The sequence below is a fragment of the Silurus meridionalis genome, chromosome 9, assembly GCF_014805685.1.
Source record: "Silurus meridionalis isolate SWU-2019-XX chromosome 9, ASM1480568v1, whole genome shotgun sequence".
NCBI classification, from domain to species: Eukaryota; Metazoa; Chordata; class Actinopteri; order Siluriformes; family Siluridae; genus Silurus; species Silurus meridionalis.
Genome location: NC_060892.1, coordinates 4,511,214 through 4,528,733, shown reverse-complemented (window position 1 = coordinate 4,528,733; position 17,520 = coordinate 4,511,214). Strand labels below are relative to the sequence as shown.

General features: G+C 40.5%; 1 protein-coding gene across 19 annotated transcripts in view; it reads right to left on the bottom strand.

Moving 5' to 3' along the window:
• ptprsa (protein tyrosine phosphatase receptor type Sa) overlaps positions 1-17,520 on the bottom strand; it is a 191,319-nt gene that overhangs the window by 100,124 nt on the left and 73,675 nt on the right. For 11 of the 19 annotated variants that reach the window (XM_046856810.1, XM_046856812.1, XM_046856814.1 and 8 more), the window contains exons 5-6: positions 5,556-5,744; positions 2,143-2,151 (exon numbers count right to left, since the gene is read on the bottom strand). In XM_046856810.1, the coding sequence (XP_046712766.1) occupies positions 2,143-2,151; positions 5,556-5,744 (198 nt within the window). The remainder of the gene's footprint in view (positions 1-2,142; positions 2,152-5,555; positions 5,745-17,520) is intronic. The other 8 variants (XM_046856813.1, XM_046856828.1, XM_046856820.1 and 5 more) reach the window with 1 other exon arrangement.

Sequence of the window (17,520 nt, the reverse complement as noted above, 5' to 3'; positions counted from 1 at the left end):
ACTGAAGCATCTGTCCGTCTGCATGGCTGGGATTTAAAAACGGGCTCGAGGCCATGCACTTAGCCCAGGCAAGGCCACGGTGACCTTACCAGCTCCTCCGCTGAGACAAATCTCCAGTCCTTTGTTCTCTGCATGCTCGTTCTGACTGTCGTTTGATACAGTCGTCCAGTGGAGAGCAGTGACATGCGAATTTGTAGGACTATGTCTCACGTTTCGGTGGCGTGCAGCAAAAGATAGGTTAGGCTTAAAATAAGAACAGGAGCAGAAGTCTTTGTTGAAAGATAAAGCACATGAGCCTTCTTTGTGAAGTGCCTGTTAATCTCCAGCACCTGACAAAGCAAGTGAGCATTGAGTTTTGGAGCCATGGGAACAGCAACGAAGGCATATCAGGCTGTCTTCAAGTGCTAGCCGATTCAAGACATTACTCATGGCATTAAGCTTGAGCCCAGGCTGTTGCTCTTTATTCACGAAGCATTTTTGGTGGCACTTAGGCACTACCCTTGGAATCTTAATGTGCGATGTTTTATAGTCCATGGATTTGAAACTTCTTTCGGTACTGGCTCAGATAATCCTCACAGATGGTCAATGATACAAACAGATAGATCCAAACCTGATTTTTTTCATGGCCAATGGCCAGTAAATTTGACTTCCTGCTACTTCTTGTACGGGTTTTCTCTTGAGTTGCTGGCTTAAGTTATTTATGTATATGAACGAATGACTGTTCACACATGGACAAGCAACATAGATCACTTTAGATGGCCTTAGGGAGGGACAGATTGGCCTCTATGGGACTAAAAGGGAAAAAAAACTACTATATACACTATAAAAATCCATACGCACAAAAATTTTTAAGAGTGTAGAAAAAAAGATCTCTGTCTTGCCCTCGGTTTGTGTTGGAGGAAAGATTAAAAGTAGCGGAGTGAAATGCGAGGAGATTGGCTGGAAATCATATCTGGAGGGTGGAAGGGCCAGTGCAGGCCGTTTTCTCATCATCTTAAATCCCTCAGGCTATGAGAGAAAGCACCCGATCAACACAAACAGCATCTTAGTGGAGTTGGTGAGTCGTAAAAAGTAAACAGCAAAGGGCTAACTAACCCTTCATTGCACTCTGGAAGTCATGATCTGCTTTGCAGGATGAGCACATTGTATGCTCTTATTTTAGAATAAAAAGAATCGTGCAAAGAAAAAGAAAAAAAAAAGGTTCGCCTGGAAGCCAAGTGGATGATATGGAGCCAGACCAGGCCTAAGATTTAGACTTAAGCTCCATAGCGTTATTGTGCCAGGGCATGGAGTCTTGAGATAATACTTAGCTTTAGCATGAGGAACATCTCCATTCAGTGCAAGCCAGGAGACCAGGGCTTTGAGCCTCACAGCTCCAGAAGATGGATGAGAGCAGGTTAAGGATTGTTATAGTGACCACATTTGTATGTAATTTTTCATCATTTTTCTTTTGGTGTCCTTGTCACATGAAACCAACTTTTCTGGGCAACTGAAATTTTTTTTTTTTTTTTAAATGCTCCAAAATGGATCCCTTTTAAGACCCATAAACATGTGCGACCTTGATTAATAATAACATTGATATTGAATATAAAAGAAAGAAAGAATAAATAAATAAACTTTTGGGCCATGTGTCCAATTTTTCCTTTCAACACTTCTTAACATCACTCTTGAAGCTTTTTGATGCGTAACAGTTGACTACTGTCACCTACTGAACGAGAGCGATTTCAGTTTGCTCCTGCAAATGCATGCGATCAGAATTACTTTTAATTTGCTGTTTTTTTGTGGGTTAAACATTGTTTTCAAATACATATTCATATAGGTATGGACAAAGCTTCTGCGGTCATACTCTCTGGCTTGATTTCCTTCTATGAAAATTTGTGCACTGCAGAGCTCAAGTCAAGTCAAGAGTTCAGCCTTTATCAATATCTAGAAGAAAAAAAAATCTACAAAAGGATGATGGTTTTTGTTGATATAAAACAAGGAACAGACCCTGTTATGTTAGCGGGACAGGAGATGAAAAAGAAAGGTGGAACAGGGGGGGAAGAAGAGGTAAAGGGAACGGTCATGCACTTCAAAAAGCACTTAAAATGCCATCTGCTGCAGGGGACAGTGGGCAGCTGGTGGACTCAAAGAGACACTTACCAAAAGCTTCTGTAAAATGACAAAGAATAGAAAAGAAACAGGGAAAGGAAACATAGAAGAGTAGATTTTAGGGGTTGGTGTTGCACAGCCTGAATTCAGGAGGTGTGTTCGAGTCAGGGACAGCCTGGTCTTGCTCTTGTTGGACAGTTTTAAAGTTTGTGTATTTTCAGATTTTTCTGTGGCGTAGATACGGAAGTTTAAAGAGGCCATGTATTATAATATTTCTTTCTTTCTAGTTTTCTCCAGATCGCAACGTAAAAACCCGTTTTTGCATGACACAATTGTATTCTGAGAATTTCTCATACCTTGTGAATGTTTTTTTTTTGTGTGCATCACGGAGTACGTGTTGGCATCTGAAATCTTTATCAAAGTTACTAATTTCCCACAGCAAATATGGACTTTATCTCTGCATTGACAAAGTGGGGTGTTCCAGAGGAGAACCTGACAAAAATGGAAGAAGATAACATACGCCAATTGTTAAGATTCAAGATTAACCTGAGGTTTGTTGCTGCAATGTTGCTGCCTCTAGAACATGCTAGAATGTAAAATCTAGAATGTTTGCTATGTTGACATCACAAGAAAATTGTGTTGCGATTACGAGAAAACAAAAAAGAAAAAAAATATATAGCACGTGGCCTCGTAGGACTTTCGAACATAGCAGACATATCTCTAAAAAAGTTTGATGCTTTCCAGAAGACTGTCTTTGGTTCATTGCATTTAAGCAAATGAATTGAAATCTAAAACAAACGCACTTATGAAAGCAACTCTCGCAGCAAGAAAGCAATTAAAGTCAGCTGTTTCAGAAACGCATGGTTTTAAAAAGTTGTATAAATCATTTAATGACTGCTGATGATATTAGAGGAAATAATTAACATAGTTCATGAGTTTTTCATGTAGACTATACCAAGATTAATAACATTTCAATTGTGGTGTTTAGACTTTGGTTAGAAAAGTTTAGTTTATGTAGTAGAAAAGCGAGTAGAGAAAAGAGAGTGCATCAGATCACAAGTTTCCACCGAGCCAGACATAACAAACAACACTGAACATATAACAACAAGACTGTTTGAGACAAAACAACACAGCAGACCTGTAAACAAATCCGCACACAGGTGAAGACAGAGGTTGCACACATGGGTGGGGAATTCACAGAGCTGCAGGGGGGAGCTAGGTTAATACCTGGGGCAAATAGCTTTCAAGCTGCTCAATTGCACACAAATTGAAAACACAGCATTAATGTTTAACGATTAGGTGTTTGACCCATGACTGATGTAAGCAATTTTCTTCTTAAGATTAATTATATGGACAAAAGTTTGTGGACACCTAAACACACAATTCATATGTGCTTTTTGAACATCAAAATCCACATTTATTTCCTGTTATAATATCCACCAGTCTTCTGGGGAGACGTTTCACTTGATTTTGGAGTGGGGTTGTGATGACGTGCTCATTCAGTCAGTTAGTAAAGCCAGGTCTGATATAGGGTGAGGAGACCTGGGGTGCACTTTGTTCTAGTTTACTTGAGATCAGAGGTAGCAGACTTAGCAGGCTACTCAAGATCTTTCAATCCATGTAAAGCATACTTTCAAAGATCTGGCTTTGTGCACAGGGGCAGTGTCATGTGGAAACAGGTTTGGGTGAAAGAAAAATTTGATGCTACAACATCCAAAAACATCTAATAAAATTGTATGCATCCAACTTTACAATTTGGGGAGGAATAACTGGAAAAGTCAGGTGTCCCAATACTTTTGTCCAATAGTGTATCTGTTATTAATGGTCATGTATGTGAGATAAAGGATGCCACCTATATATTTAATGCAGCATCAAAGAACATAAAAATTCAGAGGCTGGTAATCTAATGACCAATACAGCTTTCATCCCGAGAGCTTCTGCCTACGTTCTGGCTTCGACAGGAGAAGTAAAAAGGATGTGCATGTTGGTGCTATTGCTCAGAAGTGATTATTCAAGTAGGTGATACTTCCAGCAAAGGCAGGCTGCACTGTGAATCAGAAACTATAGCGACTCAGCATGTGGGCAGCTTCTGTATTTAGTATTTCTGTATTCCTGCATGTTCTATTCAGATCAGAAGCTGCGTTCATATAACTAGGAGAAAAGACGCAAACCATTGACACAGATCTGATTTTTTTTAATAGTGCAGACAAAAAAAAAGAAGAAATTCAAGAAGAAACTGGAATTTGGTGCAAAAAACGAACCTTGTAATGTGAATGACAGAACTTCTACTAACAAAAAGTTTTCATTTTTATAATAAAGTGTATTTCCGTTACACAGCTAGTGTTCAGCGCCTGGTTATTGGTTCAGATTTCTGAGATTAGATGATGTTCATGTCATTTGGACTCTTAGTAGTAATTAGTAAGACTGGTAAGAGACTTAATGTGTCTAGTTACAAAATGGAAAGGGTAAAGATGCATTATATTTGTTACATGTACATTAAAGTACAGTGAAATTCTTTATTTGCATATCCCAAAAATGTAAGGGTTAGATAGCTGGGGTCAGGGCACAGGGTCTGCCATGATACGGCACCCCTGGGGCACAGAGGGTTAAGGGCCTTGCTCGAGGGCCCTAAGAGTGGCAGCTTGGCGATAGCTTAGCTTCGGGGAGGTGGTAGCTCTGTGGTTAAGGCTCTGGTTTATTTATTTAAAGGTCTGGGGTTTGAGCAATGGTATTCCAAATTTGCTAATCTTTGGACCTTAAGCACGGTCCTTAACCCTTTTTGCTCCAGGAATGCTGTAACAAGCATTCTGACCCCAGATTCTAACATTGCTGAGATATGCAAAAAAAATTACAGTTTCCCTTTGGGATCAATAAAGTATTCTAAAATAAAATAAAACATACCAGGGCTTGAACCCACATACTTCTGTTTAGAAACCCACAACCAATACTAATTCCTTTAAGTGGGACACTTCTATGTAATTTTACAGATTGAACCAAAGATAAATATATTTGTATACAATGTATATTCTTATATATGCTATAAAATGAGAAACATACATGAATAAATAAAGAACACAGGACATGGGGTTAAGAAATAACTTTTTGAAAAAAGTAAAAGTGTAAAAGTGTAAGTAAAATTGGAGAAGCCATGCACAGAGTCACATACAACGATTAGGTATATTTGCATCTCCTCCAAACAACACTTCACTTGAATACAATGATAAACACCTCCTAACTGAGCCTAAATATATACTCCGACTGTTTCTGAATCACTCAACAGAAACCGACATTGCTTGTAGTGTACTGCTAAATCTGTTCCTCTTTCACAGTTCAAAAACAGCCTCTGGGTATCAGCTTTGTAAAGTTTGCGAGGAGGTTTCAATTCATCCTGCAACAAAAGTCAAGGTGCAAAAGTAAGCATGTTTGAGAAAGCCTGCAGGAGACGTGGAACGTGACTGACTTACCTGATCTGAGTTGTTTGATCCGCCCATTGCTCGTACTGGGATCAATCGGAAGGAAGTCTTTGAACCAGGTGATCTCGGGGTCTGGGTTGCCGCTTGCAGCACAGAGCATGTTGGCTGTGCGGGTGCGTTCTACCACCTTCAGCTGGGGACCCATGTCGATGTTGGGGAAGCCTGGAGGCAGCAGGTCCTCTATAGGAGTGAAAAGAGTCAAGATGATATTGCAGACTGTTGCAAAATTTTACATATGGATAATGAGAAGTCTGTCATAACTTTGTTTTTCTGAGTTTTCCACCCATTTTATCCCAGATTTTCACCAATCATCCAGATCTCTCCAATATCAAATAACAGCTCCAAACCAAACCAAAAAAATTGTGAATCAAGTCAATCACCATCTTTTCGCCTACATATTCTATCCCAGAGGAAAAGGCTTTTTGCCCTCTTACACATACATGAGCTCACAACCATCCTGTAATTAGCACCAATCTGACTGACAGCCTGACAGCTGTCTCTTCAAAATAGATGTCATATTCAGTTTTGCTCTTTTGCTCCCCCAGACGTGTGACAACATGAAACTGCAATGGCTTCCTCTGCCAATATGATAGGTTTTAAGATCAGAGCAATAATCTTTATAATTCCTTATTAGGATCATCTTGAACTCTGCTACTATTCCATACAAGGGGTATAAGATCTCTGCAGCACACCCAGAGACTACAGATGACATCTAAGCTAGAAGTGATACTTGGAATACAAACTAAGCCTATCCACGGACAAAAGGTGCACATCAGTCATGCTCAATCTATGAAAGGACCCGCAAAAATCTGCAGTGCAACGAAGATCCGACAATAAGCTGCAATTAATAATCGAAAATCTGCCTTCTCCTCCTTAATGCAATAAATGAAGAAAAACAAAGATAAAGCTCCAGAAAATCCTCTTATTTTTGTGACCCATATGCCCCAGGGCAAAGACAAAAGTCATGGCCTGATGGAAACATACAATATGCCAGTCAGAGTCCCTGTGGATACCCTGAAGGCACCGAGTGGCTCAGATAGACCTCGGGGGTCAGTGTGTTTAACCCCACATGGCATAACAGCCAAAGTAGAACATATGAAAACATCTGTGCTGCAAGACCCTGGTCACAAGCGATAAAGCTGCTACAGAGTTGAAGCCTTGGACTCCTCAATAAAAGTTGTTTGGAAATGCGCATAACAAAGAAACCTTTTTTTCTCTGGACAGTTGTATTTCTTTCAGATAAATATTTCATCACAAGCTTCAGAGAGTGAGAATAGTTTCATCCTGGGTTAGGCTTTATGGGCAAACTTTAGCCAGTGATTATTAACCCATGCTGACACGGCCCTTCTTTGTGCACTGAATCCCTTAAGGGAAAGACCTGAAACCACGATGACACACTAGACTCCACTTCTTATTCTCATCATAGCCGCTCCTGTCACTCTATTTATTTCCCAGTCTAGTGGTAAGTCTCTCTGCGAAATGGCACAGATACTTGCTTTCATGCCATTTTACTCTGAACTGAAATGTACCAATTTCTGAGAGATTCTCACAGAGTTTTAGGGGTAAAAGACTGCACTAAAGTCATGGTTTGAGGGCAGTTCAGTGTAGTGTAGGATAGCTCCTGGCCACACGGATTAAGCCTTAAACACACTGGGAATAATTGGCTTTGAGTTTAATTAAACAGACCCAGAGAAGGAAAAAGATAAAGGTGAGTACATGAGCCTAGAGTGTTACATTTATTTATTTGGCAGACACCCTAATCCAGAGTGACTTACAGATATTTCATTTATACAACTGAGCAGCTGAGAGTTAAGGGCCTTGCTCAAGGGCCCAACAAGGCCTACTGTTATAGAACTTGTAACAAAACTGATCCTTGGAGCCGATTGAAGATAACAGCATTGATTCTTAAAGATAATGTACATATAATGATGAACTGTAATAAATGGACATTCGTTGGCACCCAGATGAGGATGAGGTTCCCTTTTCTGAGTCTGGTTCCTCTCGAGGTTTCTTCTTCATACCATCTCATGGAGTCACCACTGGCTCGCTCATTAGGGACAAACTTATACGTTCTTTTATTACCGCTTTATCTGTTTTAGCTGCTTTGAGAAAATGTCCGTTGTTAAAAGTGCTATAAAAATTACTTCATTGAAAAATAAAATGTTATATATAATGTGGATATACTGATAGCTTCATAGTGGTTTTAATTCATGTTTAATATTTATGACAGTCGCTCAAAATCATGTAGACACAGCCAAGGCAAATAACAGTTTGCAATAATGATCACGGATACATGATACGGTTTAGAGGTTTGGGAGACTTTCCTAAACTGGTGCCACAAAGTTGGAATCACACCGGATGTCTTTGTATTTACCATTATGCACCAGCAGCTAATCGTAAGCACCTGGCAGCTTCTAGCACCTGACATTGCCATTCACATCCAGCTTTTGTTAGCCCCCAGCGCTGATGTGTCACCCTACTGATAACCTTACACACAGGAGCCATAATTGGTGGGTTTTCAAATGGCCAACCATTAGCTTAAAAATATCCCTTTCACGATACACAGAGCGTGAATGAGCCCCCAGAAGGCTGTCTGAAAGCTGTTCTCTCAGCAATCAGGTGGTGCCACTGCTGGTTGACTGCTTTGTTTTTTTTTTGCTGTTTTGGAGGACTTATGGGTCACGCCATCACCTAAAATTCAAAATGAAATGCATTTAACAGTGGTGGGTTCATGGGGGGTTGATATCTGGGTAGCTCAGGCGGTCAGCTCCGGCCTGGCATGAAAGCTGTTAAGCTGCAGTGATAATGGCGTTGTTGTGATGAGCACTCCGAGAGGACGGGGGCTGAGTGCACTGGCCACTTTGTCCAACAGCTGGTTGTGTGTTCATGCAATCCAGCAGAGTGCTGCTCCCTGCGGCATTAGCTGCCCTTCCCCAGTGCAAATCATGGGTGATGTCATTATGGGCAATTGTTTTTAATAGTTGCCTGCGACTAGCATTATGCAAAGAAACAGGTGCAAAGCCTTTAATTCAATTGCTTTGGAAGCTCTCACCGCTGGATCTGTGTCTCCTCGTCTGCACTGTGATTATGGGAAACGCGGTGCTAATCGGTTCATCCTGCAGCTCACTGTTGTTACTCAGGCCTACGGTATATCAGTCTATTACAGAGTCAGTAGCAAAACAAGGCAGTATCCAGACATAATATAAGCTCCTTTTGTTTGAAAGCTCCTTTTTTTTCCCCTTTCGGCTTGTATTTTAGCTTCTTTTTGAGGTAATTACTGAACAAGCCAAATCTGTATAATTCAATTCAATGCAGTTCTATTTGTATAGTGCTTGTCACAATGGTCTCGATGCACCTTTACAGAAATGCTAATATTATAGAACAAAATTCACTTATATTTAAATGTGTGTTTATCCCTGATGAGGAAACTTGCTGTGAATGTGGCAAGGAAAAAATCCCTTAGATGGTATGAGGAAGAAACCTTGAGAGGAACCAGACTCAGAACTCATCCATCCATATAATGAGCAATAAAGTATGTGATTAAGCTCAGTGGTTAAGGCAGTAGACTTTGGATTGGAAAGTCATAAGTTCAAATCCCAGCACCTGCCAGCACAGCTGCCACTGTTGGGCCCTTGAACAAGGCCCTCAAACCTCTACTGCTCAATTGTTAGTCGATCTGGATAAAGGCATTTCCCAAATGCCATTAAGGTAAATGTATTATAATTAATGTCATTTCTATAGTCTTATATAGTCAGTTGGAGTTGTGGAGCCAAGCGTTCCTGAGCAATAAATAAATAAATAAATAAATAATTAGCTCAAGATTTGAGATCATTATAGATATATAAGCAAATAGCTGGTTAGCTGGTATCAAGACTGAGTTGAGGATTATTGTTAGTGCCTCTATTTAAAATAATTTCTCCTTTTTTCATTTAAAAGGGAAAACAACCCAACCCAAATTACATGGATTTATGAACCTTTAAAACTGTGCTCTAAAATTCAGATTATATCCAGATTAAGCCACATTTAATGCCTGATATAAAGTTGTTTGTATTTGGTTTGAAGAAGGCAGCTGTAGAGGACGGGATAGTGCTGTGGTGACTCCTAACAGGAGCAGCCAAAAGAAACAGAAGATCTATAGTAGTTTGTCTGTTTGTTTTTTGTATTGCCTTGTATTATTATGAATATTAATAAGGTAAACCACAGTAATAAAAAAAACTTAAGCCTTTGATAAACACTAGTATATCCTGTGCCCATCCTGTTACTTTTATAGTGTACAGTCAGGGATGGATCAAGGAGACAGTAGAGAGAGAGAGAGAGAGAGAGAGAGAGAGAGAGAGAGAGAATATATGACAAAGTAAGAAGGTCTACATATGGAGGTATAAGAAGTCTATCATCTGGAAGTCGATCCTGTTGTATAGTGGTCAGCACGCATTAACACAGGGCCGCGACACCAGGAAAACTATCCACCTGAACATGAGGAAAGGATTAGTGCGAGTATTTAAGGATGGCACAATGCCTCGATGTTCTGTTTGAAACAAACCTTCACAAAGAAGTCCCCAAAGCAATTAAAAAGAAATAAAAAAAATAAGCAAACTGTTTCCAACCCAATTTATGATTCTGAAAGAGTTTTGAGTGCAAAAGTTGACCAAGGACTTTGGAATGCAGTACATAAGACATTGCTGGGAGCAGTATATCATAACTCCCGGAGGGGTTTGGAGATGTGCTCTAAGAAGTTTTTTCAGTCATCCAAATTATTGCTATACAGGGTATTTTCTGATTGACGCCATAGCCACGTAGAATTAACCAACGCAGTCATGAAAAACAGTCCCGCCTGAATGTCTGGCACTGCCAAAAATGGCTGCTGCTGAACTGCAGGATGCAGACATTATTCTGCTGGAATACAAATCAGCAGGTTGTGTGTGGATGTTCTGGTGACACTAAACAGATGCCTCAGTATCTGCCAGCACACCCCTAGTGGGGTGTGATCGAGCAACAATCATTCAAGGAGCTGGGATCTTTCAGGCGCTACACAATTAAGCCATGACATGTGACGATGTTTGCACATGCCTTGTCTCACTCATGACCAAGCCCAGCTGTTTTTGCCACACAGCTTTAGTAGAGACTTAACAGTGGTTGAAAAGGTGGTGCGAAGCACAACGGCCGGGGTAAAAGAGTAAGTGGAGTGGGGAGGGAGTAAAGCGGTGGCACAGTGATTAAGGTTTTAGGCTACTCTTTTGGTTCAAACACAGTACAGCCTAAATATTATCCGTAAGTAAGACTCTTGAACTCCAGATGCTCTGCTTGGTTGCATCTTGTCTCAGTTGTAAAGCCGAGTGCACACTACATACATTTTAAAATCAACAAACTGATCACACTTGCGATCAGTTTTTAAGCGGGAAGTTGTCTAATGTTCGACTTCAGATCGGAAGGTCATGGGTTCAAATCCCACCACAACCAAGCTGCCACTGCAGGGCCCTTAAGCTGTATAACTGTAAGATATGAGCATCAGCCGAAAATGTCAATTGAATTCCATTCTTTTTTTTTGGTTTTTAACAATGAACGTTGTCTCGAAGCAGATTTACAGAGATAAAGCAGTTATAAAGTGTTAGAATAGAGGGTATACATTTAGTGCTTATAAGTTTGTTCCTTATAATTGTACGCCTATTCCTAATGAGCGAGCCAGTGGCGGCTTTTGCAAGGAAAAATCCCCCTAAATAGGCATGAGGAAGAAACCTTGAGAGGAACCAGACCCATCTGGGGGGCACCGGATGTCCATTCATTACATTTCAATCATTGTTGAGGTGTTCACTGATGGGCGTTTAGATGCAAAAATATTCATGCAATCTGTGGTCCTGAGTCATTGCAGTAGACTTGTTGATATTAATTACAGTCCAAATCCATCCTTAAAATTTTTGAGTTGCTCAGTAACTTTAGGGATCTTTAGGCTGTTGAATCGAGTATTCGAGTATTCGATAGAGTGGTGCACACAGTCTTGATGTGCCTTTGAAACTGTTTTTTTTTTTAAATACAATAACAATTTTTTAATTAAAATGAAAATTGTGGAGAAAGAATTGGTTGGAGATTGAGACGTCAAGTGAGAAGGACAATTATACAGGGTGTTAACAAGACTCACGTGAGTTTTGCTAACGAGCATTTGGGCCAGTATTAATTCTGTGCGTCTATTTAACACGTAAAACACGTAAATTTGTTTTCCTATCAGACTCACTGAGGTTCTCTCAGCACTGTTTATGTGACTAGTCATAGAGGGGCATCCACACACCCACATGACTATGAAACATGTTAATAAAATAAGAGACTCGCTGGCCTCGCATATTGAGAAAAATCCTGTTACTCAACCACTAGACAAACAGTGGCTACAAAAGTGTGCAACAAACTCTTAGAAAGCTGAGGCCGGGTTTTTTTTTTAGCCTGAACGAGAAAACTAGGTGAAAATCGTGTGTGCTAGGCTTAAGTCGCTTCGGATAAAATGTGTCAGGCAAACATGTGAAAGTAATGCAAATATATACAGCACTAGCACAGACTAAGGAGGTGCAGGCGTAAGGAAGAGGAACAACAGAGGTGTTATAGAAGCAGAAGACTGAATCTCAAGCTGACTGGAAACCAGAAACAGTTGGCCAGGCTATGTCATTCTCCAGCAAGCTGCCCTGAGATAAAATGAGATGAGATGAGATGGCTTGAGCAAACAAACTCTGAGGTGATGAAGAGAGATGTGCAGAGGTTGTCTGACAGCCTGTGCATTAAGTGGCTCCCATCAGAGATCCTTTATCGGCAGTGACTGAAAAATGAATGCTTGTAGTGGAGTTCCTGGAAGCGCTTGGAAACGTTGCTAGATTTGAGATTCTCTCATGAATAGGTCTATGAGGCCAAGTTCCTGCTTCTGAAGAAATGAATACAGCTCACCTCACTAACTGGGTTTACTTGAATAGTTTATGGAAAAACTCTAGTTGTTCTCGACACAACTCAAAAGCGAGAAAGAAAACAATATCTCAAATGAGGCAAGCACAGCCTAAATGTATCGCGGTTGTTGTTTTCTATAAATCATATTAGTGACCTTAGTGAATTAGGTTTGTAGGACTGTAGGAACATAGATACAGTGCACATCGCTTAGAGAACCTCTCCATCTTCTGGCAGAAAGACAAACAAGACGCTCTTTAGTTTATTTTTGCCAACTGAAGTTTGTTTTACTTTAGCAGTTCCTATGAGGCATGCTGCAGGAGAGCCAAGGGACAAGACCTGGTCACTACATTTTAACAGTAGATCAAGCAAGCAGTGCATGATGTCAATAACCGCTTTTTCTGTCAATCAATTTTTTCAGCAATTTCCTGTGCTGTTTTATTTGGAGCACAAGAGCAGCAATGTTACATACCATACAACACCATAAATACCATATAACCATATAAAACATGTAGATATGTACCAAATATTATATACGGGACTTTTGAGTTTATAATATAAAAGAACAAATTCCAAGAAGCTTAAACTGCATTTATTTTTTGACATACTCCCCTGCTACATTTATACAAAGATTTGTCAGTACTCCTAAACCGTCCTACTACAGCCTGCTTCACTTCATCACCAGGGAACCACCATGACTGAGATCGTCACTGTCCATTCAAATGTCTTGCTGCGGTTGAGTGTCTCATCAGCGTATGGTGCATGGAGTCTTCTGTAGATATCCAGTTTTACGCTTTCGATCACAAGAAACTTCAGCATCACATGCTATATTGTTGATGCTATCACATCATCTTATGAGTCCTCTGGTCTCCCTGCTCCCTTTGGGGTTCAGAGCTCACTCCACCCGAAGTGTGGCTGCCTCAAAGTCTTGGTCCTCTGAAGTGCCCTCCAAAAAAATATATAACGCTGCGGGTTGGTCCACCCCGCTGACCTTTGTGCGGTTCTATAACCTAGATGCAGCTCAAGTTCCTCAAAGGGAACGTCTCTAGGTTACGTATGTAATCCTAGTTCCCTGAGGGAACGAGACGCTGCATCTCCATGCCACACCTCCGGGGTTCCTTCTACCCTATAGAAGCTACCTCTGCCCTCACTCATATACGTTTTATACTCCTGGTCGCATCTAATTTTTGACTGATTACACACATTATTTCAGAGCGTGAACACTCGGGGACGTTCCCAAAGCGTTTCGAAGCAGAGACTCATTCCCTCAGGGAACCAGGGTTACGTAACATAGAGATGTTTTTTTTTGCCGTTATGATGAAAAAATTCCACAAAACGTTTTTTGACGCATTTGACGACCCCAGAGGGTTAATTGCCCAATGTGTGTATATATATATATATATATATATATATATATATATATATATATATATATATCCCCAGACTTCTTGTTGTCTTCTGCCAGCTTCATAAACTAGTCTACGTCTGTGGTGTGTGAGAGCCAGGAAATGATACGCCTGTGGTAGATTTAAAAAACTACGCAATTACAGGAAATAGGTTGACGTGCTGAAAACGGCGCAATGAGAAGAACAAATATTGATCATGTCACTAAATAGATTAAAACTAAAATAACAAGTCTGGTTTGAAAATGTAAGAAGTGGGAAAAACAGATATTTTGTTTAAGATGTAATGAGTAAAAGTAAAACGTAAATAGAGAAGTAAAGTACTGATACCAGAAAAATCGACTTAAGTATTTGTACTATGTTACTTCCCACCTCTGCTTGACTCAGTAATAAGACCTACTAGCCACTTACTACTGCATGTAGTATATACATATATATGGTATTGTATCTTTATACAAACAAACTTCAAAAACAATGGCATTTATTGAAAGTTATTCCAGTAATAATTATGTAAAAAAAATAAAAATAAATAACAAGGAGCAGGAAATGCCAGCAAGCATAGTCTTACTTTTCATGTCATTGTTTTGCCAAATCACAATAAAAGGCTTGTATTATCTAAAAGACAAGACAGAGGATGCGTGGGCAGGTGCAAAATCTCAGGAAAGATAAAGCCGTTGGCTCCGTTTTTAAAGATAACTGTCTTGCCTCCAAACTGTGGCCCGAAAAGCTTTGGAATTCAAGAGAAATAAAAAAACCCCACTTGGATTAATGCAACTTCTGCAAAGCGAACAGGCTTATTGCCCTCCATGTTCAGTAAAAAATACATAAATCAATAGAAAAGCAATAGTACAAAGGCATTGGATGTGCTGTACCCGAACATAAGCATTTAACTCCGTGCTTTTAGCCAAAAGCAATTAATCCTATAATAACAAGGTTGCTCCTACACACCGAGTAAAAGAGCAAATATGAAGCCTGTTTGGGGGTAAATGGAAAAACATCTGAATGGATATAATTGCTGATAATTGCTCCGAAGCCATTAGGTGAGGGAGGGATGTGTGGACTGGGGTCTCACCAGGAAACCCTAAAATTATTTACATGTACATACCAACATGTAAGTGGAATGACAAGAACTTTGTGGACAAGCCGAGTGGCTCGTTTTGTTTGACTTGCTGGGTTCTGGGTGCATTCCATCCCATATTGGGGTTGCACCAATCAGCTGTCAGCAATCACTGTTCCTCTGCAAGAATGTGCTTTAAGCAGAAAATAAGGGCAGTGCTTTGCTTTTTACCTGCAGTGTGGCTATTGGACAAATGTTTTCAGGAAGATGTTTGAAAAAAGAAAAAAAACGTTGGAGGGAAAGTGAAATTCAGTGTTTGTGGAACAGATGTTCGTTTTTCCTGCTCGGGTGCCAAACCTGCCTAAAAAGGGGAGAGACACTGCAGGCTCTAGCCTGAGTTCATCATACCCTTTAAGGGCAACAAGTTGTTCTTTAAATATTAACAGATGCCCCTTGAACTAGTCAGGCTAGAGGTAGTGCTCCAGGAAAGGGGGGCTCAAGAAAAATCAGAGGCAACCTTCTTCTTCAGATCATATATAAAAAAAAAAAAGAAAAAGTGTGCCACTGTACTCCAGTTCTTCTTTATTTATGAAAAGTGCTCACATAGGACTGCTACTCAATCTCTCACTAATCTTGTTATTGATCGCTTATTTTTCGGTCCCGGAGCATCCATGTCTAACCTCCGTCACCCGTCCCGTTGGCAGGAGCAATCACTGCAAATGCCAAAGGCTGAGGCAATTCCTTTCTCCTAATAAAATCAGGCCTGGGCAAGAGGCATGAACAGGAGTTTACAGTCTTTGTTGTCAGTGGCATGCAATCAAACAGTTGAGAACTTCTCTTTGCACTAGCAAGCTTATACGACCCAATCGCTCATTTAGGGGGGGTGGGGAAGGAACCTAGAGAACAATCTATACATTTATCCCAGCTTACCAAAAACAATGGGATACCCTGACCTTGACTCAATACCTCGCTCACTCCATTGCCTCCTTTTTTCTGCTCTTTGGTGGCTTTAAAAAAGAGGGTGCACTAGGGTGACCTACTTGAGCAGACATTACATGAATTGCTGGTGAGAGAGAGGAGAATGAATGCCCGCAAAGATGAGGGTTTTAGCCATTTATCTCCCTCACTGCCCCTGATGACTCTTGATTGCTGCATTTCAGGTTTCCAAGATCAAATTAATAGAACGTAGCAAAAATTCATAAAACAGTTCAGTAAGTAGCTTCTCTAAGCCCAGTGTTTTTTTTGTAAGAGAAAACACTTCTAAAAAAACATCACTTTCTCTTTGAACCTTTTGCAATTTTGGCAACCTTCAAAAAGCATCAACAAATGAAGTATAACTCACTCCAGGCTCTCTGAAATCTTTGTAAAGCAACGTTATTAATGGCAGAAGTCACATGTTAAGAATGCAACACGATGCTAACTAGCCTTGCCGACTAAGGTGCACACGGATGACAGATCTGCCACAGAACCTGCAAGCTTCTCTACTCACCTCGTAGAAGCGCTTTGATGCGACCATAGTGCCTGACCCCCGTTTCTCATGACTGCCAATTATCCCGATGCAAAAAGCAGGAAGGCAAGTCATCATTAGCATAAGTAGTAAACAATAGTATACAAAATGCCGTGCCCGCTCAACGCTGTGCGAATCCCTCTGCCAGTGGAATGAGCTCAGCAGCCAGATGTGGAAGCAGACATCCAATTTAAATAGACATCAATTGCTAAATGACTAGCTTCCGTTTTGAAATAGTACACTTGCAATAATGGATTTCCTGGCGAAAGGAGTCCATAGATTTCTCCTAGATCTTAACTTCGCTAAACAAATGCATTATGCAGCAGGGAGCAGCTGAGCCTCTGGGCCTGGGAATTGGCTTGTTTATGAGTGCTGGATGCAGATAATATAGCGGGCAAATACAGCTGTGTGCGTGATAATACCAGCTCAGATCGGCCTTAATCAAATCCAGCCTGATGCAAGCTTCCTCCTCTGAGAGTCGTACCGTTTTTCTACCTCTATCTATTGCGCCTCCATTGCTTCCCATCTTAGGTTTCCTTAGTTACGAGAGGGGGATGGTGAAGGAGAAAGGGAACGGTGATGGGCAGATCTCATTCTCTTTTTCTTGCCTGGAACCCCCTTGAGAAATGAACACTACTGTTTTGCTTGTCACTTTGCTAAATCTATCTGTGTCAAGAGATCGTCAAATGACCTGTACATGGGTAACAACCTGTAAGGTCATGAATAATACAGATGCTGGGGTGTGGTGGCGATCCCAAGGGTCAAAGAATTAGCCCATCAGTAAGCATCAGGAAGCAAGAAGGCAGGTTTTGAAGTTTCAGCTTTCATTTAGAATGAATGCACTTGAAAATGGGTCAGATACATGGAATATTCTAGTTAGCTTAAAAGCACAAACTGTTTAATTTCATTTATTTTTAATTGAGTGACAAGGGGGGGTAACTATAAGCAAGTCACCTTACATTTCCATTCCAAGCTTCCACTGCTATCAAAATAGCAAAAGAACGCTCATTAATGTATTGCTGCCAACGTGGCAGCATCTTCCACTCTTGCACTAGTGGTCACTACGGCAAATTT